Source organism: Rhinoraja longicauda, chromosome 9 (genome assembly GCF_053455715.1).
Source record: "Rhinoraja longicauda isolate Sanriku21f chromosome 9, sRhiLon1.1, whole genome shotgun sequence".
Taxonomy (NCBI): Eukaryota; Metazoa; Chordata; class Chondrichthyes; order Rajiformes; family Arhynchobatidae; genus Rhinoraja; species Rhinoraja longicauda.
The window spans coordinates 65,776,923-65,801,504 of record NC_135961.1 but is presented as its reverse complement, the minus strand read 5'-3'; the positions used below and the strand labels follow the sequence as shown (position 1 = coordinate 65,801,504).

The 24,582-nt window shown below is 42.7% G+C and overlaps 1 protein-coding gene across 2 annotated transcripts in view; it reads right to left on the bottom strand.

Annotated features, from left to right (window-relative positions):
• The window catches only part of LOC144596824 (ADP-ribose glycohydrolase MACROD1-like), a 1,032,359-nt gene that overhangs the window by 993,976 nt on the left and 13,801 nt on the right, over nucleotides 1–24,582 (bottom strand). For both annotated transcript variants that reach the window (XM_078405658.1, XM_078405659.1), the window contains exons 2-3: nucleotides 10,446–10,508; nucleotides 2,933–3,001 (exon numbers count right to left, since the gene is read on the bottom strand). In XM_078405658.1, the coding sequence (XP_078261784.1) occupies nucleotides 2,933–3,001; nucleotides 10,446–10,508 (132 nt within the window). The remainder of the gene's footprint in view (nucleotides 1–2,932; nucleotides 3,002–10,445; nucleotides 10,509–24,582) is intronic.

Below are 24,582 nucleotides of genomic sequence, written 5' to 3'. Positions count from 1 at the left end.
TTGTGCTGGCACCATTTGGTCAGTCGTTCAAACTCACTTCTAGACTCTGACTCATCACCATCTGTAATTCGTCCAACAACGGTGATGTCGTCGGCAAACTTGTGGATGGAGTTCGCACTGTGTCCGGCTACACAGTCATGAGTATAGAGTGAGTAGAACAGGGGGCTGAGCACGCAGCCTTGAATTCTTCCTCTCGTGAACTTTTAAGGTCATAAGGAATATGCTCCCTTACTGATTATTATTGCGGAAGAAGTGATTTTGCCAATTCGAACAGGCTGTGGTCTGTTGATGAGGAAGTCAAGGATCCAGTTGCTGAGAGATGCAAAGAGACCCAGTTTCGTGAGCTTGGTAACCAGCTTGGAGGGGATATTGGTATTGAACACCGACCTATACTCTTTGAACAATTGCCTGATGTATGTGTTTTTATTGTCCAAGTGGTCCAGTGCAGAGTGGAGAGCCAGTGAGATTGCATCCTACGTTGACCTGGTGTGGCGGTAGGCAAACTGTAATGGGTCGAAGTTCTTTTTGAGGCAGGAGTTGAGAGGCACCATAACCAACATCTCAAAGCACTTCATCGCCATGGACGTTAATGGTCAGGTAGCATCCCCGGAGAACAAAGCAGGGCCGGCAACAGATGACCAAGGAAGGGTGGATCCCATAATGGCCCATTGTTGGCTGGGGAAGAGGTGATAATGAAGGGAGACAAGGATGCGAACAGTGGTACCAGCAGGACGACTAGGGGGGGAGGGGGTGGGGCGAGAGGGAATGCAGGACATCGATATAGTGATATAGCTGATAGATGAGATGAGATACAAACAGACACTAACTCAAAGGTTACCACTGTGAGAGATGGATGACATCTCGTCCACAGCTTCAAACATAAGAGATAAATCTGACAGCTCAAGAATCCATTGCAACAGGATGGTTCCAATAAAATTATTATGGATAGATTTGAGGTATATTGCACATCAGGAACCTGAGAAAGACTGCAAAGTATCCCTGATATTAGTTTCTGGTTGCAGAGGTGCCGTTCATGTTTACGTAGTTTCTGACAGAGCAAGAATCCAGCACTAACTTTAAGGATTGGTGTTAACAGAGAGAGATGCTTATTTTCTTAATCATTTCCTTTTACTTTCTCCTATTTGACGCACAAACAGCACAGAAACGGGCCCTATCGGCCCATCTCGTTCATTCCAACCCTAACTCTACTAATCCCATTTACATGCAACAGCCCGTATCCCTCTGCATTTTTCCTACCCAAGTGCCTGTCCAATTGCCTTTTAAATGCTGTAATAGTATCTGTGTCTACCCAGGTATTTTATTCCAGGTATTAGTCACCCTCTGTGTAACGAAACATACCCCTCAGATCTACTTTAAAATTTTCCCCTCGTGACCTTTTACGGTCATAAGGAATAAGAGTAGTACGCCATTCGGCCCATCAAGTCTACTCCACCATTCAATCATGGCTGATCTAACCTCATTATCCTGCCTTCTCCCCATAACCTCTGACACACGTACTAATCAAGAATCTATCCATCTCTGCCTTAAATATATCCACTGACTTTGCCTCCACAACCTTCTGTGGCAAAGAATTCCACAGATTCACCATCCTCTGACTAAAGAAATTCCTCCTTATCTCCTTCCTAAAAGAATGTCCTTTAATTCTGAGGCTATGACCTCTAGTCTTAGACTCTCCCACTAGTGGAAACATCCTCTCCACATCCACTCTACCCAAGCCTTTCACTATTCTGTAAGTTTCAATGAGGTCCCCTCTCATTCTTCTAAACTCCAGCGAGTACAGGCCCAGTGCCGTCAAACGCTAATCATATATTAACCTCCTGAAGCGAGTCACTCGAAGGCTGAAGCTGGTTGATATAAACATCTTGATTGGTCAAGAGAAACAGACATTCTCTTGGAGACCCTCGTGGCAGAACATTGAGTTTATATTCAAACACACAACAATAAACAATAACTGCAACTTCAATGGCTGTAATCTATATACTAAAACTCTCGTTTGTTATCTTGTTTGTGACTGAACTTCAGCCAAAACGGTACACGATAGCGCGACAATTTTAGGCCTACCTTACTCACCATTGTCACTTTAGTGATTTTGCAAGTAGTTTTATTGAAATTGGTGTTATATTTTTTAAGTTATTCACATTTTAAAGTTTAAAAGGAGGGAAGGGGGAAGGGAGGAGGGAGGGAAGGGGGGAGTGGGGGAGAAGGGAGAGGGGAGGGTTGAGGAGACAGGGGAGGGGGGGAGGACAGGGTGGGGCACCAATGCAGGAGAGGTTTGGGCCCAACGGGTCCACTGGGTCTAGTTATCTACTAAGCTTTAACATTTTGAGTGTAGACAAGTAACTTTGCAGAATTACATATTTACAATGGAAGCACATTGTAGCTGCCAAGAAACCTCAATATCATGGGTTTAAGATGCAGGGGGGGGAAAAGATTTAATAGGAATCTGAGGGGCAACTTTTTCACAGGAAGGTTGGTGGATGTATGGAACGAGCTGCTAGAGGAGGTGGTTGAGGCTGGGACTATCGCAATGTTTAAGAAACATTTAGACAGGTACATGGATCGGACAGGTTTAGAGGAAAATGGGCCAAATGCAGGTAGGTGGGACTAGTGTCGCTGGGACATGTTGGCCGGTGTGGGCAAGTTGTGTGGAAGGGCCTGTTTCCAGGCTGTAAGACTCTATGGACTCTCTCTATTGCTCCTACATCTTTCCTGTAGTGTGGCAACCAGATTGTTACAAGTACAGTCCAACATTCAGATGTTTTGTGACATTTCAGAGGTACGCAAACGACATTGCAAGACTTAATGTAAAAGTAATTTAAAATGAGCAGCTGAGATGAAGAAATGTGGAAGAGGAGGCACCTTGGGAAGTCGAGCAAGTGAACAGGAACAAGCTCCTCAGTGTTGAACTTACCAGCTTCTTCCTTCACTGGGGAATACTCATTGTTTTCTTTACCCTCCAGTTTTTCTTTCAGATGTATTTCTGTTGCAAAAGATTCATGAAAATGCAATCAAAATATGACAATTATAGTCAAATTGTTGAATTATGAACTTTAACATGATGAAATACACAAATAATTCCAGCAGCTAGTTCAAAAATGTTGTGGTGCCAAATTGTCTTAAAATTATGTATGGAAAGTCTCATAGAACTGCTTTCAAAACATCTGTGATGGCCTGTGTTTATATTCAAGGGGTAGGCCATTTAGTAAGAATAAGGGGTAGGCCATTTAGGACTGAGATGAGGACAAACTTCTTCACCCAGAGAGTTGTGAATCTGTGGAATTCTCTGCCACAGAAGGCAGTGGAGGCCAATTCACTGGATGTTTTCAAGAGGGAGTTAGATTTAGCTCTTAGGGCTAAGGGAATCAAGGGATATGGGGGAAAAAGCAGGAACGGGATACTGACTTTCGTTGATCAACCATGATCATATTGAATGGCGGTGCTGGCTCGAAGGGCCGAATAGCCTACTCTTGCACCTATTTTTCTATGTTCTATGTTTTCTTATCTGAATACGGGTCCTGACCCAAAAAGTCATCTGCCCATTCCCTCCACAGATGTTGCCTGACCCACCGAGTTCCTCCAGCACTTTGTCCAACATATAAGATAATTAGGGGATTGGACACATTAGAGGCAGATAACATGTTCCCAATGTTGGGGGAGTCCAGAACAAGGGGCCACAGTTTGAGAATAAGGGGTAGGCCATTTAGAACGGAGATGAGGAAGAACTTTTTCAGTCAGAGGGTGGTGAAGGTGTGGAATTCTCTGCCTCAGAAGGCAGTGGAGGCCAGTTCGTTGGATACTTTCAAGAGAGAGCTGGATAGAGCTCTTAAGGATAGCGGAGTGAGGGGGTATGGGGAGAAGGCAGGAACGGGGTACTGATTGATAGTGATCAGCCATGATCGCATTGAATGGCGGTGCTGGCTCGAAGGGCTGAATGGCCTACTCCTGCACCTATTGTCTATTGTCTATTGTCTATTGTCTTTTGTTCAAGGTTCCAGCACCTGGAGGTTCTTCAATCTCCTCTATTTTATTCCTGCTGCGATGAACCTTAGATTTGGTGTCAAATTTCATGTATTAATTAATCCTGTGTTTATTCTTAATATTTCGGTTTAAAAAAAAAATAAAAGCATGAAGGAATAAAGCACCCCACTTTAAAGAAAACACAACTTGCTTTCTTCCTGAACTCTTCGGCTATTCATAAAATTATAGAAATCAGATGATGAAAATAAATAAGAGCACTAGATGGCGCTTGAGCTTTCTTAAAGCACTTCGAACTCCAACATTCAAGTGCAGAATTATAATTGAATAAAACACCCTCAATAACTGATCAATAATATCAGAAGTCCTTCATAGTGTACTTTTTAGTTTAGTTTAGAGATATCGTGCGGAAACAGACCCTTCGGCCCACCGAGTCCACGCCGACCGACGATCCCCACACACTAATACTATCCTACACACACTAAGGACAATTTACAATTACACCAAACCATTTAACCCACAAACCTGCACGTCTTTGGAGTGTGGGAGGAAACCGGTGCATCGGAGATTCTGCTGCTACCACAACCAGAGAGCAATGCTGAACTACCAGCTACCTCTTTGATAACCCTCGGACTATCCTTAATCGGACCTTTGCTGGATTTACCTTGCACTAAACGTATACACTGTAAATGGATCGACTGTAATCATATATTGTCTTTCTGCTGGCCGGTTAGCTCGCAACAAAAGCTTTTCACTGTATCTTGGTACACGTGACAATAAACTAAGCTGAACAGAGTAGGTAAATCGAAGACAAGAGGACATAGGTTTAAGGTGAAGAGGAAAAGATTTAATAGGAATCTGAGGGATAACTTTCTCACATAAAGGGTGGTGGGTGTATGGAACAAGCTGCCAGAGGAGGTAGTTGAGGTAGGGACTATCCCAATGTTTAAGAAGCAGTTAGATAGGTACATGGATAGGACAAGTTCGGAGGGATATGGGCCAAACATGGGCAGGTGGAACTAGTGAAGATAAACACAAAATGCTGGAGTAACTCAGCAGGACAGGCAGCATAACTGGATAGAAGGAATGGGTGATGTTTCGGGTCAAGAACCTTCTTCAGGTGGGACTAGTGTAGCTGGGACATGTTGGCCAGTGTGGGCAAGTTGGGCCGAAGGGCCTGTTTCCATGCTGTGTCTCTATGACTCTAATCACCAGGGAAGTGGTACGCAGCAAATCGTTAGAACTGTGAGCTGACACATCTCCAGGTCCTGACAAACTTCACAGTTCGTATGAGAATTGGCTCGTGAGAGTAGAAATCTTGGTTTTAATTTTCTAAAACTGTCTTAGTTTCAGAGAATAGAAAACCAGTTGGCTTTAAAGCTCTCCTCGGGAAAATGTTAGAAGCCGCTATTGAAGACATTATAGTGGAACACTTAGAAATATCCAGGGTAACCGGATAAACTCAACATGGTTTTGTGGAAAGGAAATAATGTGCACCAAATTTATTGGAGTTCTTGGAAGCAGCAACATGTGCTGTGGATAGAGGGGAACTAAGGTCAATGTACTATATTTAGATTTCAGGAAGACACTTGATAAGGTGCCTCATCAAATGTCTCTGAGAAAGTAAAATCACAGCATGCAGGAGTCAACATATTAGCATGGATAGAAATTGGCTAGTTAAAAAGGAGTCGGCATAAGCAGGTTTAGTTTTTAGTTTAGAGATACAGCGCGGAAACAGGCCCTTTCGGCCCACCGGGTCCACGCCAACCAGCGATCCCCACACATTGACACTATTCTATATCCACTAGGGACAATTTTTACATTTACCAAGCCAATTAACCTACAAACCTTGGTCTTTGGAGTGTGGGAGGAACCCGAAGATCTCGGAGAAAACCCACGCAGGACACGTGGAGAACGTACAAACTCCGTACAGACAGTACCCGAAGTCGGGACCGAACCTGGGTCTCCGGCGCTGCATTCGCTGCAAGGCAGCACCTCTACCGCTGCGCCACCAAGTCTTTTCAGTGTAGGGATTGTCTGATGATTCCTGCTCAGAATTTCTCCATACATTTGTGAGTCAAGAATCACGAGTCATTAAATGTACCAAAACGGAACAATGAAATTCGTACTTGTAACAGCATAACAATCTCTCCATTATTGTAATCTCCACTCCCACCATCCCCGTTAAGCTCCTTATGTTTCATTCTCTTGCACGTCCCCAGATGTTATTGCCGCATCACAGTCAAAATAATAGGGCGACACAGCGGTACAGTTGATGCCTTACAGCGCCAGAAACCCGGGTTCGACCCTCACTACTGGCTGTCCTGTCTGTATGGAGTCTACACGTTCTCCCTCTGGCTGCTTGGGTTTTCCCTGGGTGCTCCAGTTTCCTCCCATATTCCAAAGACATGCGGGTTCATAGGTTTATTGGCTTCTGTAAGTTGTATCCAATAATATATTCCTTTATTTGTCCCACACCGGGGAAATTTGCAGTGTTACAGCAGCAAAGTGGATAGCAAGAGACATTCATTATAAATAAAAATAAAGATAAGGATAATTGTCATCATTTACTGTGTTTTTTCTTTACTGTTACTGTTGACTGGTCTGCTGGGAGTAACGCTGGTTGTGCAGTCTCAAAGTAGCGGGAAGGAAGGACCTCCGATATCTCTCCTTCACGCACTTGGGGTGAAGGAGTCTGTCACTGAAGGAGCTACTCAGTGCAGTGACAGTGTCCAGCATGGGGTGGGAGTCATTGTCCAGCAGCGATATTAACTTTGCCATCATCCTCCTCTCTCCCACCCCCTGTACTGAGTCGAGGGGGCAACCCAGGACAGAGCTGGCCTTCCTGACCAGCTTGTCAAGTCTCTTCCCCACCGCTGCTGAGATGCTGCTGCTCCAACAGACCACTCCATAGAAAATGGCTGATGCCACCACAGTGTTGTAGAAGGTCCTTAGGAGTGCCCCCTGCACTCCAAAGGACCCGAGTCTCCTCAGCAGGTAAAGTCTGCTCTGGCCCTTTTTGTTCAGTGCATTGATATTTTCGGTCCAGTCAAGTTTATTGTTAAGGTAACACCTAGGTACTTATAACAGTCCACTCTCCCGATGTCCATTCCCTGGATGTTCACCGGTGTCGGGGCGACCTGGCTGCGCCTGCGGAAATCCACCACCATCTCCCTGGTTTTCCCCGCGTTGATCCGGAGGCTGTTCCGCTGGCACCAGTCCACAAAGTCCTTTGATCAGTTCTCTGTATGCCCTGTCATCGTCGCCTGTGATGAGGCCGACGATGGCAGAGTCGTCAGAGAACTTCTATAGATAGCAGTTTGCTGAGCTGTGCCTGAAACCCGCAGTGTAAAGGGTGAACAGGAAAGGGTGAACACTCCAGAGTGTAGAATCAGTGTACGGGGTGATCGTTGGTCAGCACGGGCTCAGTGGGCCGAAGGGCCTGCTTCCACACAATATCTCTAACACTAACTACAACAAAACGTCTCATTGGCAGCTTCAACCTTGACCTGATTGAAGATCGCTGACTACATTTGGTACAGGTCTGTTTGTAATGTGAAGACCAGTGTGGGGTTGACCTTTCAAGCTGCATCACATACAGCTAGCGGCAGCTAATTTAATTAATTATCAGACACCCAAGCATAATTCAAAGCACTCCTTTTTTCATGAAATCTCTCCTTAAGACAATCCATGATGTGAACATAAGGGGAATATGTGCATTCATGGATCACTTAGTCAAATGGGATCCTGACCTTCCTAATAAGTAAACTGAAAAAGTAGAAACACAAATACATTCTGTTGAATGTTTCAGGTCAAGAACCTTCCTTCAGAATCTGTTTGCCAAGTTGGAAAGAATACTTATTGAGTTGAAATCTACTTTTCTGTAAACAATGCTGACCAAAGCATGTGCTTAGTTCAGATTTCATAATCGACAGTACTTTATTTTCTGGGTACACACTTATCGGATGTCAATAATTTTTTGACAATATTTTCATAGGTGGAGCTCATTCCTGTCCCCACACCAGGGCCCTGGCTCTTGCTGCTGATGTCAAAGCTGGCCCTTCCCAGGCAGCTTCTCTCAGGAGATGTCACAAGATGCATGGGATCTTGCTTTGTCAGCCAAGAGAAAGCGACAGGTGCCTTCATGTTCAGAGAGATACCATCCCCCGCAAAAGCTGGAAAAGTTTTCAGGTTTATTCAGGCTGTTGGCTTGCAAAGCAATGAAGTTATGGGTTGGTTAACAAAAGAGCATTTTGTTGTGATATGTGGTGATGAAACAGATTATTTAAATTCTTACTTGAAGCAGCACGACAGTACTCAATATATAACATATAAACATAAAAAAGTTCAAGAAATTAAAAAAAGAATATAGTGTATTTGGAAACATAAAAGCAAATATTTATATATAATCATGTATAGATACATAAATATATATATAAAAGATATACATCATGTACATGAGGAACTTAAAGTTCGAGTCAAAAAATAGTGCAAGAAAATTAGGCGAGCTGCTAACCACGAGAAACAGATTTTAGAGATAATGGATCTAAGGTGATCAAATGTCATCTGTCCGTGTTTGCTAATAGTACAGAACGAGATGGCATTGAATATGGAGGAAAGATGTGAAGCAGCTTAGAGGGGATATGGACAAGTTGAGTGAGTTGGTATGAGCATGGCAGACGTAATATAACGTGGAACAATATCTCATTATCTGCAATATTGCTCACAACTGAAAAGTTGAGTATTTAATAAATAGAGAAACTGGCCCAGAGGACACAATGGCAAACTAAGGGGAACTGAGGTGAGAAGTGATGGAGATATGGAATTCTATTCCACAGAATCCAGGATCCTCAGGAAGACCAACCTGCAGGAGAAGCTCATGATGTCCTTCTATCGCTGCTCCATCGAGAGTGTGCTGGCATACTGTATAACCACATGGTATGCCAGCTGCTCAGAAAAGGACAGGAAGGCCCTTCAGAGGGTCATCACGACGGCCCAGAAGATCATCGGCTGCTCACTGCCCTCCCTGGAGCACCTGTTCAGCCTGCGCTGCCTCAGTAGAGCAGGAAAAATAATAAAAGACCCATCTCACCCTGGCCACCGTCTGTTTGTTCTTCTGCCCTCTGGTCGACGTTTCAGGTCGATCAAATCCCGAACAAACAGACTCAAGAACAGTTTTTACCCCAGGGCCATAGGAGAACTGAACACTACTTTCTGCAATAGGTCACACTGTTAAAACTTTTGTATTTAATATATTGGTATTTATTTGTTTTGCATTTATTGCATATATGTTTTTTACGCACCGTCAGGATTGCTATTTTTTAATTTCGTTGCACTTGTTGCAACGACAATAAATGAATATTATTATTATTATATTATTAAACTTATTGCAAAAAATTGGAACAATAAATTTCTGGCCATTCAAGGGTGATGGCGCTGGGAATTGGTGTTCAGGTGGAAGCTCAGCTATGATCTCCGTGAGTAGCTGAGCAGACTCAAAGAGCAAATGGTCTGCTCCTCCTCCGACTTAGGTTTTTACCACCAAGAAAATAAGTGTGCTGATTGAGAATGATCAGCCATGAACACATTGAATGGCGGTGCTGGCTCGAAGGGCCGAATGGCCTCCTCCTGCACCTATTGTCTATTGTCTATTGTCTATTGATAATTTACTCAAAGTGACCAGAAGAGATTATTTATCTGTCATTTATTTATCAGGAGAAATTATCTGTTGCACAGCCTCATTGTTTGACACGGTGTGACCAGTTACACCAGGATAAATGTCTTTGTCATGAAATATTCAGAGTGTTGTTAGATTTGGGCCAAGTTTCCATTGGGCTGTCAGACCTGTTCAATCACTGGTTTCTGCAGTTGGCGTGAATGTGCTCCACTTGTCTTATCTGTCCCGTTTTGGAATTCTGCCCAGACTAATGAGAATGAGTTGAAATTTTACTCACTAGCATTCAATATTGTATGCCATTAGCAACCACATGAAAATGCCATTCCTCCCCCCCCTGACTCATGTATCTGAAAGGAACATTTCGCATTTTGGGCTTCCTTGCACAAACTCCATTGTCAAGATTTGGGTCCTGCATTTGTAACCAGCTTGCAACAGTTTACGTCATTTAATACAACCTTTCATTCCTCCCAGAAACTTCATTTATTTTCTTAATTAAAACAAAAGCACTCACAAAGCAGATAGGAGTAATTTGGTTGTTGTATGCATGATAAGTGAATCATGGAAGTGTGGGCAAAAAGATACTCTGATTCAGCAGCTTAAGCAAGATAAACGCTCAATTAGAGTGCTGATGCACAAACAGTATGTTCAATCTATCAGTTACTTCTGTGCTAGGCTTTTGTTGGATTTATTACCTTGAAGAACTGGTCAAAGAATATATTCCAAATTATGATAAGGACAACAATAATGCAGGTTTCAGTTAAAAGTCACTTACTTTTCATGTCTTCACTCCAAACAGAAATATCTTTCAATTGTACCACTCCTTCATCACAAGAATCTGCAATTGTTGAGAAAATAAAAAATGTAATATCTAGTAACTAAATACAGTTACGGAATAAATTATCAATTGAGAAGTATGGAAATTTAGCTCGGGGTATTAAAATCAATCATTGCACTTGATCAAATCGAAAAAAATACTTTATTTACATCACCTATCCATGTTACCAGGAAATATTGCCTGACTCACTGAGTTACTCCAACACTTTGTGTCCTTTTATATAACCTTCAGCCTATCCCTTCAGCCTTACGTTTAGGAGAGAACCACCAGTCGGCTGCACAATTGTCAGCACATTCCCCACTACCAGCCTGTGGACTGGACGTACTGACCTCCCACCCTACCCTGGACCCCACCAAATCCAGTGGAGTTTCAACACAAGCTGAGCCGAGTGACTGGAAACACTTCCTATTTGACATTTGTGGAATGACATTCTTGCTCTTGAGGGAGTGCAGCGTAGGCTCACGAGGTTAATTCCCGGGATGGCGGGACTGTCATATGTTGAAAGAATGGAGCGACTGGGCTTGTATTCACTGGAATTTAGAAGGATGAGAGGGGATCTTATAGAAACATATAAAATTATTAAGGGGTTGGACACGCTAGATGCAGGAAACATGTTCCCGATGTTGGGAGAGTCCAGAACCAGGGGGCCACAGTTTAAGAATAAGGGGTAAGCCATTTAGAACTGAGATGAGGAAAAACTTTTTCACACAGAGAGTTGTGAATTTGTGGAATTCTCTGCTTCAGAAGGCAGCGGAGGCCAATTAAATGGATGCATTCAAAAGAAAGTTAGATAGAGCTCTGAGGGCTAGCGGAATCAAGGGGTATGGGGAGAAGGCAAGAACGTGGTACTGATTGTGAATGAGCAGCCATGATCACATTGAATGGTGGTGCTGGCTCGAAGGGCCAAATGGCCTCCTCCTGCACCTATTGTCAATGTATCTATTTATCTATGACATCCTTGCTTTAAGGTATCCCTGTCTAGCCCATCTTGCCCAGCCTCATTCATTTGAATGGGTCACCAACCTTCACTAAAAAGGCAGAGTAAAGGCAAGAAGGGCGCAGTAGTTAAAAACAGGTAAATTAACTAAGATCTTGATTTGAATGTTGGTTTAATTTTTTTCATGTACAGTATTAATAATTCATTACTTTAGTTTGTCACGTGCATGGGTGTCAGGTGTTATGAGAAGGCAGGATAATGGGGTTAGGAGGGAGAGATAGATCGGCCATGATTGAATGGCTGAGTAGACTTGATGGGCCAAATGGCCTAATTTTGCTCCTATTACTTATGATCTTATGTACCGAGGTACAGTAAAAAGCTTTTGTTGAGTGCTAACCAGTCAGCGGAAAGGCAATACATGATTACAATCGAGCCATTCATGGTGTACAGATACATGATAAAGGGAATAACGTGAATAACGTTTCGTGCAAGGTAAAGACAGTAAAGCGATCAATGATAGCCCGATGGTCTCCAATGGGATAGATAGTTCAGGTCTGCTCTCTAGTTGTGGTAGGATTGCTCAGTTGCCTGATAACAGCTGGGAAGAAGCTGTAATTGAATCTGGAGATGTGAGTTTTCACACTTCTATACCTTTTGCCCGATGGGAGAGGGGAGAAGAGGGAGTGGCCAGGGTGCGACTGGTCCTTGGTTATGTCGGTGGCTTTGCTGAGGCAGCGTGAGGTGCAAATAGTGGCGACCAGAGCTGTGACGAACCATCAAGTAGGTCAGGGCAGTCTACAGGCCCTGCACACATGGCCTTACATTTTAACCACTTTCAGTGTAGTCTGCTTCATCTTGAGCTCAGCAAGGCATTGAGAACCGTGCGGCTACCAAAACATAACCGTAAACAATCTGCAAGAGGCGAACACCAGGCATATGCTGGATCACCCACTAAATGGCTCAATAACTCAAAAGCTAATTGAGTATATACTTGGACGTGAAAGCTTTGCAGGAGGTTGGGGAACAAACAAATAAGTGGGACTGGCCGAATAGTTCACACAGAAACAACCACCTCTGTATAGCAAGATGCTAAGAAGTTGCAACTTCAACACAGCAGATCACATAAAATAAAATACATTCAATATTTAATACAATACTCTTCATTTGAGGGAGCTATTGTTCCCCCACCCCACAGACCCTCCCCCAACTAGTCCATTTTGGTTTATATCACATCGCAAAAGTATTTTTAATTACAACTTGGGAGGTTTTGATCCTTTGTTACTATCAGCTTCACTAAAACAATCTTGCAAACCTTTTGGTACAGATTCAGATTTCCTCTTTACAATTATGGGTGCTGAGAAGCATCAGTTCAACAAGTATTACGATGAGGACCAAGTCTACATCTCTATCTATGTAACTGGAAGGATTACAGACATTATGAGGAAAGCTTTCTGAGCATTTTCCATCAGCATTGCTTACAATCATGTAACCCGCTACTTGAATGTGGGGAAAAAAGGGATGAGGAATCTGGGCGACTCAGTGGCACAGCTGGTAATACCTGCTCCGGTTTCCTCCTACATCCCAAAGATATGCGGGTTTGGAGGTTAATTGGCCTCTGTAACATGCTCCTAGTGTGTAGGATGTGGATGCAAATGTGGAATAACATAGAACTGGTGTGAACAGATGATCGGTCAGCACAAATTCGGTGGGCGGAAGGGCCCGTTTCCATGCTCTATCTTTCAAACAATCAATTCAATTTCATAGCGTGGAGGAAGTCGTTATCTGAGGAATAGTTTGAAAGCTACTTAAATATTCTCTAAAACAAAAAATAATTATGAACCACACACTTTATTTGATGGTAACCAATGAAAAGCGACGTTACTTATATTTTTCATTTTCTACATTGTTTTTACTTTTCTTTACGACGGAAAATATTGAGAAAAAAATTGCTAGTTGACAAGCTGGTAGAGGAGTGTCACGGGCTTATAACATTAATTTAAACATTTTTCATTGTAAGTGAGAACATGAGAATTTGTCATTGCAAAAGCATTGATCAAAAGCACATGAAAAACCGTGACAACAGGAACAAAGGATGCAGACAGGATAAAAAAAAGCATGCAGACTAGAATTTTATTAAATATAGTCACTAAGGCACAAAGTTTTGATGATATCATACAATATATCACAAAATCACATCAGCAGTTTAATCATTAGTACCAATTTCTGTTTAACTCATGATGACTCAGGTTTTTTAATTTTTTTTGTAGTGCTTTTAATTATTATTTCCATACAATCTTGCCACTCAAAAGCATATAAACACTAAAACCACAAAAAAGCAATTATCTGCCAAATAACCCATACTGGATATTTTGATTATTACATAAGAAACAAAGAAATGGGCGGCACAGTGGCACAGCCGTAGAGCTACTCCCTTTCAGCGCCAGAGACCCGGGTTCGATCCTGACTACCGGGTGCAGTCTGAAGTCTGAAGAAGGGTCTTGACCCGAAACGTCACCCATTCCTTCTCTCCTGAGATGCTGCCTGACCTGCTGAGTTACTCCAGCATTTTGTGAATAGACACCTTCGATTTGTACCAGCATCTGCAGTTATTTTCTTATACTGACTACCGGGTGCTGTCTGTACGGAGTTTGTACATTCTCTCCGTGACCTGCGTGGGTTTTCTCCTAACTCTTCGGTTTCCTCACGCATTCCAAAGACGAACAGTTTTGTAGGTGAATTGGCTTGGTGTAAATGTAAAATTGTCCCTAGTGTGTCGAGCAGTGTTAGAGTGCGGGGATTGCTTGTCAGTAGGGACTCGGTGGGCCGAAGGGCCCGTTTCCGCGTTGTATTTCTAAAACTAAGGCTAAAAGTAAAATAAATCTCAGTTCACAGCCAAAAAAGGCAGGGAAACAAAACAATGTTGCAAGTGTAACACCAAACATTCAAATAAGTCGACTTATGTCAAAGCTGCTACATTTATACAGATTTATTCACAAAATGCTGGAGTAACTCAGCAGGCCAGGCAGCATCTCGGGAGAGGAGGAATGGGTGACGTTTCGGGTCGAGACCCTTCTTCAGACTGATGTCGGGGGTGGGACAAAGGAAGGATATAGGTGGCACAGAGGGGGAGCAGCGAGAGAGCATGTTGCTAAACTCTCGTCGAAGAGAGGAGGAGAACTTCTTCAAAGTGGACATACCTCGAAGAGAAATCGCAGTGGAATTGTTCTATAAAAACACTGAAGTATCACACTTATTCCAATAATATGCTATTTCAACTCAGTGACAAGTGTTTTTAAAATTGCACCAGAAAACGATTCCAGCTTTGTTCTTGTGAAAGAAATTTTGATCCCGACTTTCACCAGTCCATATTTCCCAGGTTCCCAGCAGGTTTCATCTCAACCTATAGCGTGGGACGTTATCACATCCCAAGAGAATGACATATTTAACATCCAGCAAACGTTCCTGCTGTTGTAATTAATCAACTCAGTAGTTTGTGAAGTTCAACTTTATTTCTAAAATTATTCCATTGCCAAAAGAAATAAAACAATTAAATCGGGCTGCATTGTGGTGATCTGAGCTGTGGGCTTTGTTCAGTCAAGTAACACATGGTTAACCCATCAACACTTCCCAGGAGTGATATGAGTGTAATGGTGCTGACACGAACTTAAATGCTGCACAGACTAAATTCCATTTTTCTTTATTTTTGATGAATAATTTGAATCTGTTCTTTTGTTAATAACTGCCAGAGAGAAACTACCTATTTTGTGTGTTCATTAGAAATGCTGTGTCGCTGTTCCCCAGCCATAGCTTCTGGGCTAATACAGCACATATCTCGCAGCCCACAGCGTTTTTCTTCCTCCCAGCAACAACTCTAAGTCATGCAGTTTATTAATTTCAAGTACAAGAAAATAAAAGACCAAACAGACACCTCTCTTATCAAAGATTTGAACTGACAGTGTTATTACCTACTTGAACAATTTTAGCTGATCTCAGGGTATGACATGGAAAAAGAAAAATCAGAGAATGGTCCATTTCATAAGGTCATAAGAAATAGTAGAATGAGGCCATTCGGTCCATCAAGTCTACTCTGCCATTCAATCATGGCTGATCTATCTCTCCCTCCTAACTCCATTCTCCTGCCTTCTCCCCATAACCTCTGACACCCGCACAAATCAAGAATCTATCTATCTCTGCCTTAAAGATATCGACTTACTTGGCTGCCACAGCCTTCTGTGGCAAAGAATTCAACAGATTCACCACCCTCTGATTAAAGATATTTCTCCTCATCTCCTTCATAAAAGAACGTCCTTTAATTCTGAGGCTATGACCTCTGGCCTAGACTCTCCCACTAGTGGAAACATCCTCTCCACATCCACTCTTTCCAAGCCTTTCACTATTCTGGATGTTTCTACGAGGTCCCCCCTCATTCTTCTAAACTCCAGCGAGTACAGGCCCAGTGCCGACAAACGCTCATCATAGGTTAACCTACTCATTCCTGGGATCGTTCTTGTAAACCTCCTCTGGACCCTCTCCAGAGCCAGCACATCCTTCCTCAGATACGGTGTCCAAAATTGCTAACAATATTCCAAATGCGGTCTTCCCAGCGCCTTACAGAAAATCAGCATTACTTCCCTATTTTTGCATTTCAAGAGCAGATGGATTTTTTGCGGTGCAGAGGTTATTAATTTGCCGTTCAGGTGCGGTTGCATGTAATGCGATATTTCTCGCTGGTTACAGTGCTTGCACAATGCCCAATCGCTGCAAGCAGTTACATCTTGTGGTTTAAAGGCCAATTGTTTAAATCTGCTTGTAAATCCACTACAAATTCCCTGATGACCTTAGGAACAAGATTTTGATTTTAAATTTTATGAAACATCGGGTTTACATGGTCTTTCTTTTAAAATGTGTGTTTGATGGACAATACTAGCACACACAGTGTTCGGCTAAGTAACATGCAAATTCCTCAAGGAATGACAATAGCACAATCTTTAATAAACGGTATATTAAATAACGAGTGTTTAGTACCACATGAAAACTCAGTAAATATGTGGAATTAATTCAGTCATAATTGAATTTACAGAAAAGATTCAACTCCAAAACCACGTTTGAGAAGTCTTCAGGTTTATTATTGTCACATGTACCAAGGTACAGTAAAAAACTTTTTTTTTTGCATGGTATCCAGATTAGATATACCATACATAGATACAATCAATTCAAACTCAAGTACAATAGGTAGAGTAAAGGGGAAGAATAAAGTTCTCAATATTGTAGTGCATCAGGTTTCTTAAAGTCCAAGGTCCACAATGGGCTGGAGGTGATTCCAACAGTACAATACAATACAATACAATACAATATATCTTTATTGTCATTGTACCCAGGGGTACAACGAGATTGGGAATGCGCCTCCCATACGATGCAATAATTTAAGTAATTTAGACAGCAGCAACCCAACGAAACGAAACAGTTGTAACACTTTTGGACAGGGTAAAGTGCAAGTTGATCTATGCGTTGTGGCCATCCAGCTCAGCAGGACCGGTTCATAGCAGCTATGGCCCTGGGGATGAAGCTGTTCCTGAGTCTGGAGGTGCGGGCGTAGAAGGCCTTGTATCGTCTGCCCGATGGAAGGAGTTCGAACAGACTGTTGCAGGGGTGTGAAGAATCTTTGTGGATGCTGGTGGCTTTTCTGAGGCATCGTGTGTTGTAGATGCCCTCCAAGTCTGGTAGCTGTGTTCCGATGGCCCTCTGAGCTCTATGGACTACCCGCTGTAGAGCTTTCCTTTCTGCCTCCGTGCAGCTGAGGTACCACACAGGGATGCCATGCGTTAGGATGCTCTCTATGGTGCAGCGGTAGAAGGTCGTCAGCAGCTGTTGGCTTAGCTTAGCTTATGGAAAGACCATTCAGAAACCTTATAATCGAGGCGAAGTAGTCCTGTCTTCAGTAGTATCAGATCATTGTACTGATTTTATCAACATTATCAAGAACTTAAAACATCATGACCCAAGAGCAAAAGATATTTGCAATTGATTTTGTGCACGTATCCAGTTTTCATTGACCACCTTGTCACAGCACCATTGAATGGTCGTTTCAAAAGCAAAAAGTAATGCTCACATGAATTTAAAACAAGATAAGAATAAGAAAGATTTCATTTTTAACTAGTATAAGTTACTTTCTCCGCAGAGTATTATGTAGTTTGTTACATATTTATTCAGAAAGATGGAAAATCATTTCATTTTCTGTGCTTACGCAACAGCAAGAAAAATTGTTTTTTTTTAAATATTCAGCTCAAATTATCTATTGGCACTTTGTACTGATGCTGTGATCATGAAAGCACATCAGCCTGCTTACCGCCTCAGGTGCCCAAGAAGATTCAACATGTTCACAGGGAATCCGTGGACAGCACGGTGGCGCAGCAGTAGAGTTGCTACCTTACAGCACCAGAGACCCGGGTTCTATCCTGACTACAGGTGTTGTCTGTACGGAGTTTGTAGGTTCTCCCCGGGACCTGCGTGGGTTTGCTCCCAAACTCCAAAGACGTACAGGTTTGTAGATTAATTGGCTTGGTGTAAATGTATAAATGTAAACATTTTTGAAGAGGTTACCAGGGAAATTGATAAGGGCAAGGCTGTGGATGTTGTCTATATGGACTTCAGTAAGGCATTTGACAAGGTTCCACATGGAAGGTTGATTAAGAAGGTTAAATCGTTGGGTATTAATAGTGAGGTTGCAAGATGGATTCAACAATGGCTGAATGGGAGATACCAGAGGGTAATGGTTGACAATTGTATGTCAGGTTGGAGGCCAGTGTCTAGTGGAGTACCCCAAGGATCTGTGTTGGGTCCACTGTTGTTTGTCATTTACATTAATGATCTGGATGATGGTGTGGCAAATTGGATTAGTAAATATGCAGATGATACTAAGATAGGTGGTGTAGTTAGTAATGAAGTAGAGTTTCAAAGTCTACAGAGAGACTTGGGCCTTTTGGAAGGGTGGGCTGAAAGAAGGGCGGCACGGTGGCGCAGCGGTAGAGTTGCTGCTTTACAGCGAATGCAGCGCCGGAGACTCAGGTTCGATCCTGACTACGGGTGCTGCACTGTAAGGAGTTTGTACGTTCTCCCCGTGACCTGCGTGGGTTTACTCCGAGATCTTCGGTTTCCTCCCACACTCCAAAGACGTACAGGTATGTAGGTTAATTGGCTGGGTAAATGTAAAAATTGTCCCTAGTAGGTGTAGGATAGTGTTAATGTACGGGGATCGCTGGGCGGCACGGACTTGGAGGGCCGAAAAGGCCTGTTTCCAGCTGTATGTATATGATATGATATGATATGGCAGATGGAGTTTAATGCTGATAAGTGTGAGGTGCTGCATTTTGGTAGGAAAAATCAAAATAGGACGTACAGGGTAAATGGTAGGGAATTGAGGAATGCAGTGGAACAGAGGGATGTGGGAATAACTGTGCATTGTTCCCTGAAGGTGGAATCTCATGTGGATAGGGTGGTGAAGAAGGCGTTTGGTATGCTTGCCTTTATAAATCAGAGCATCGAATATAGAAGTTGGGATGTAATGTTAAAATTGTACAAGGCATTGGTGAGGCCGAATCTGGAGTATGGTGTGCAGTTCTGGTCGCCAAATTATAGGAAGGATGTCGACAAAATGGAGAGGGTACAGAGGAGATTTACTAGAATGTTGCCTGGGTTTCAGCATTTAAGCTACAGAGAGAGGTTGAACAGGTTGGGTCTTTATTCTTTGGAGCGTAGAAGTTTGAGGGGGGACTTGATAGAGGTTTTTAAAATTTTAAGAGGGACGGACAGAGTTGACGTGGGTAGGCTTTTCCCTTTGAGAGTGGGGAAGATTCCAACAAGGGGACATAGCTTCAGAATTGAGGGACAAAAGTTTAGGGGTAACATGAGGGGTAACTTCTTTACTCAGAGGGTGGTGGCTGCATGGAATGGGCTTCCGGTGGAAGTGGTGGAGGCAGGCTCGATTTTATTATTTAAGAGTAAATTGGATAGGTATATGGATAAGAGGGGATTGGAGGGTTATGGTCTGAGAGCAGGTAGATGAGACTAGGTCAGAGAGAGTGGTCGGCATGGACTGGTAGGGCCGAACGGGCCTGTTTCCGTGCTGTAGTTGTTATATGGTTATATGGTTATATGGTTATTGTCTCTAGTGTGTGTTGGATAGTGTTAATGTGCGGTGACCGCTGGTTGGTGCGGACTCAGTGGGCTGAAGGGTCTGTTTCCACGTTGTATCACTAAACTAAACAAAAAAGTGCATTGTGACAGACTTTTGATGTTATTGAAAAGTTAAACTAAACCAAAGACTTTTGCACTTCTCCAGGTGCACAATAGGAAGTGTTCTGCCAGTATAAATCTCAGCCTGGTATGGCAACTGCTCTGACTGCCTGGACCCGCAGAGAGTGGTGAATCCCGTCTATCAAAGGTTCTTCACTTCCACTGATCCAGTCCATCTTCATGGTGATGGCATCAGGAAGACTGGTGGAATAGTTAAGCATGCCCGTTGTCCCTGCCAATTCTTTTTTCAACCTTCTTAGAGAAGATGCACAACCTTGAAAACTCAAGAACAGCTGCCTCCTCATTGCTGTACAACTCCTGAACCAATCAACTCTTTCACACACAATTCCTGGACGTGCGGTCATATTTTCCTAACTTTACCTCATTAGTTGTTAAATTACAATAAAAATATACTCCAATGTACAACAAACTACCTTAAACATCATATACACAGGATGCAAAGAGATTCCTTGTCAGAATTAGAATCAGAGAGTCAAAATCTTACAGGGTGGAAACAGGCCCTTCGGCCCAACTTGCCCACACCCACCAACCTGTCCCATCTACACTGGTCCCACCTGCCTGTATTTGGCCCCCATCCCTCTAAATTTGTTCTATTCATGTACCTGCCCAAATGTTTCTTAAATGTTGCAAGAGTACCTTCCTCAACTACCTCCTCTGGCAGCCCGTTCCATACACCTACCACCCTTTGCGTGAAAAAGTTACCCTTCGGATTCCTATTAAATCTTTTACCCTTCACTTTGAACCCATGTCTTCTGATCCTCGAATCCCTTTGGATTCCTCTTAAATCTTTCCCCCCTCATCTTAAATTTATTCCCCGACACTGGGCAAGATACCCTGCATTTACCCGTTGTATTCCCCTCATGATTTTGTACACCTCTGTAAGATCGCCCCTCATCTTCCTGCGCTCTAAGAATAGTCTTAGCTTACTCAACATCTCATTATAGCTCAGAATAAATATAACAATGAATATGAGTGTAAAATAGCAGAATGGTGCAAGACTACAATATAATATAACCCAAAAAGAGGGGAAAACTCCCCCACAATAACAGAACAATCAAATAAGACAGTTAAGACTGTGTCTACAAAGGGACGAGTTAGTGATGGACTGGGCTGTGCTCACCACTGTCTGCAGGTTCAGGTGGTCAAGGGCAGAGCAGTATCTCATCAAAATACTTTCTGTAGCACAACTGTAGAAGTTCAATAGAATCCAAGATGGACGTGTTGAACCTTCTCAGGCACCTAGGGAAATACACCGAGGCATTTTATTGAATTCCACATCTGTGTGAAGGGACCAGTTTAGGTTGCTGGTGATGCCTAGGAACGAAGCTGTCAACCATCTCTACAACTGTTCTGTTGATGAGGGTATGGCGTGGCATCCAACCTCCTTCCCCCCCTCCCTCCTCCCTCCTCCCTCCTCCCTCCTCCCTCCTCCCTCCTCCCTCCCCCTCCCCCCCCTTGCTTCCTTAGATCAACAAACAACTCTCGTGTTGCTGACAGTAAGGACTAGGAGGTTGTCCTGACACCATGACACAAGATTCTCAACCTCCTTTCTGTACTTCCTTTGTGGATGCTTTGTTGATTGACCAATAATAGCAGTATCATCGGCAAACTTAAAAGGAGAGTTGGTGCCACCTACAGAGTTACTGGTGGAGAGGATGCAAAAAAATCCCAAGCGGCATCAGTGTTGAGGGCCATGGAGGAGAAAATGTTATGACCAATTAGACCAAGTGGACCCGTTGGGCCCAAACCCCTCCTGCATCAGTACAGCACCCTCTCCTCCCCCTCCCTCCCTCCACTCCCCTCCTTCCCTCCCCTCCCCCCTTCCCCCCACTCCATCCCCTTTATCCTCCCTCCTCCCTCCACCCCCTTCTCTCCCCCCACCCCCTTCCCTCCCTCTCCCCCTTCCTTCCCTCCCTCCCCCCACCTTCCCTCCCTCCTCCCCTTCCCTCCCTCCCTCCCCCCCCCTTCCCTCCCAGATAGATTTAAACTTTAAAATGTGAATAACTTTAAAAATATAACCGATTTCAATGAAACGTCTTCCATTCGCACCAAAGGGACGACGGTGAGTAAGGTGGGCCTACAATTTGTGGCGCTATCGTGTACCGTTTTGGCTGTAGTTCAGGAGCAAACAAACAAACAAACAGGAGTTTTAATATATAGCTTGTAACTGACTATGGTCAGCCAGTCAGGAAGTCTAGAAGCCAAAGCAGATGGAGGCCCCAAGACCAAGGTCCAGAAATTTAGAGATGAGCTTATCCCATATTCTGGTGCAGAAGGTTGATTTGTAGTCAATGAATAGCATTTTAACATAGCGTTCTTATTGTCAAGGTGTTCCAGGGCTAAATGTAGTGCAAGAGAACAGCATCCTCCATAGATTTATTTTCCTGCATGCAAGTTGCAAGGGGTCGACATTGTCTGGAAGACTGATGTAGATGTGCGCCATTAATAATCTTTCAAAGCACTTCATTGTAATTGATATTGGAGCTACTGGGCAGTAGTCATTGAGACAGATCACTTTATTTTTCTTGTCTACTGGCATAATGGAGGTTTCTTGAGGCAGATGAGGACAGTAGACTACTGAAGCAAGATGTTGAAGATGTCGATGGAGATATGGCAAGTTGACTGGCTTAGGGCCCTTCCAGCGATCCATTGAGGCAACCCTGCTCACGAGAATTGATTCCTGTGGAAGCAGATTCGACATAAGATGTATGCAGCAGAGCCATGCGTGGTGCAGGGGTGGGGGGGGGGGGTGGGGGGAAAGGAGGAGGAAAATTAGGGTTGGACTGAAGAAAGTCAACAACCCGAAACGTCACCTATTCCTTTTCTCCAGAGATGCAAAATATCAACAGTAGGAAGAAAAGACCAATAGGTCCACCATCAAGGCAGTTGTGGTGATGGCAGGTCTTTGAAGGAGTGAAGCTCTGAGATCATGCTACAAGAGATACACAGAGTAGAAAGTGTGTTTCATGATTTGGTAACAAGCACAACAGTTTTAAGTCAGAGGAAGATAGTGGGACAAAGTGACAAGCAAACGTTGGGCATACCCATAATTCTCGAATCTTAAAGTACTTGGGAAGGAGCAAGATAGCTTCAGGGATGGGATTGCAAGGAAGAGAGAAACAAAGCTCAGAATATACAACTGGTGTCACTCGTGGAGACGATTATTGATCCCTGCTGTGGTCACGAGCTAGACATCTGAAAGCAAAGTTGACAATGAGCACATGGGTAAGAGAGCCAAATCGTCTTTCATAAGTAACAATGGAAGAAAACAAAGAGATACTCAGACGTTAGGCAGTATCCATGGACAGAGAAACAGCGTTAAATGTTTCAGGTCATTGACATTTCATCAGAACTGTAGTGTTCATTTGGTTTCTCTCCACAGCTGCTGCCTGACCTACTGAGCATCTCCAACCTTAGTTTTTTAAATTTCAGATTGCCATCACTTGCACTTTTTTTAAATTATGTTTTTCTGTCATACAGCTCCACTTAAAAATTGTAGCATTTCCTAATATGAGAGCAAAATGCAGCTCATGGGAACAAAAATATTTCTGCTTGCCCGAGAAATGTTTAATTAAGAGCAGAAAGTCAGCTTGTATATTTGATGAGACAAAAGTGGAGCAAAATATTAATTCTACAAAATCTTCAAATCATTTAGCAAAACTATAACAATATGTATATTTTGTTCTATTCAGGAGAATGCAAGTTGATTCCCTTTATGAATCAGCCTTGCATTCTCACATATTAAATCCAATCATTCTTACGGACATATCCTACATATGTCAATAAATCAATTCACACACGCAGACAGGCGTCACCATCTCCATAAAGAAAGTGGTGTGATTGTGGTCAGGTACAAGCAAACAGTTATCAAGTTGTAGCATTCAAGTAAAACAAAAGAGTCTAATCCAACACAACAAAGACAGCTTGGTACATACATTTTTAATTTAATAATGATACTTTAATGTGTATGATTTTTTGTTTAGAAACTTCTATTATTAAATAGAATTCTATTTTAGCCCAGACGGCACAACAAAAGTCTGATAAAATATCTTCCAAATAGATAAAGAAAAATGTGTTGCTTGTTTTGTTTCTTTTATTGGTATGTTCTTCTGACTGGTGATTCGGGATTGGTTGCTTTCACAAGTCTTTAGTAGTTTCCCACTGGCAGTTTTCTAGCCACTGTCCTCGATTTTGATTTGAACGTTTCCCCATCTGCCAAAATATAGTGAAGCAAGTGTTTTTTTTATTGATTGCTGGAAAATATTAGTACTTTATTTACCTACTGTAGGTAAATAAATAACTATCAGTCACATGGCTAAATCTAGAATACAAGTTATAACAATCCACTATGAAACTGGTCACATTCAACAGGTTGTAAACATAATGAACTAATAATGCTTTATTTTTGCAAAATTATTTCAGAAACTTGAAGGATTCCCACATCATGTTAGGGCAACTTACCGATTCCGTACTCTGAACAAAATACATGGACTTTTCACTGACCAAATTACAATCAGTAAACCACCCTTCTCTGTAACTTCACACCAATTATCAGATAAAGTACAAGATGATAATTTATTATCATTTTCAGCTGTATGTGCAAAAACAAAAAAGTCTTCCAAGCTTTTCCACTATACAGCAGCGGTTAAAACAAAACATTAATCCCCATCTAGCATATCTTGCAGCTTTCTGGTAAAAAGGAAATAAGTTGGCTCTAATGACTAGCAGTCATGCACAAGTCATAAATAAATCAGCAAATCCCAACCCCGCCATTCAATCTCCAACCAAATACATCAATTGATAGACTTGAACTTAATGTTCTTG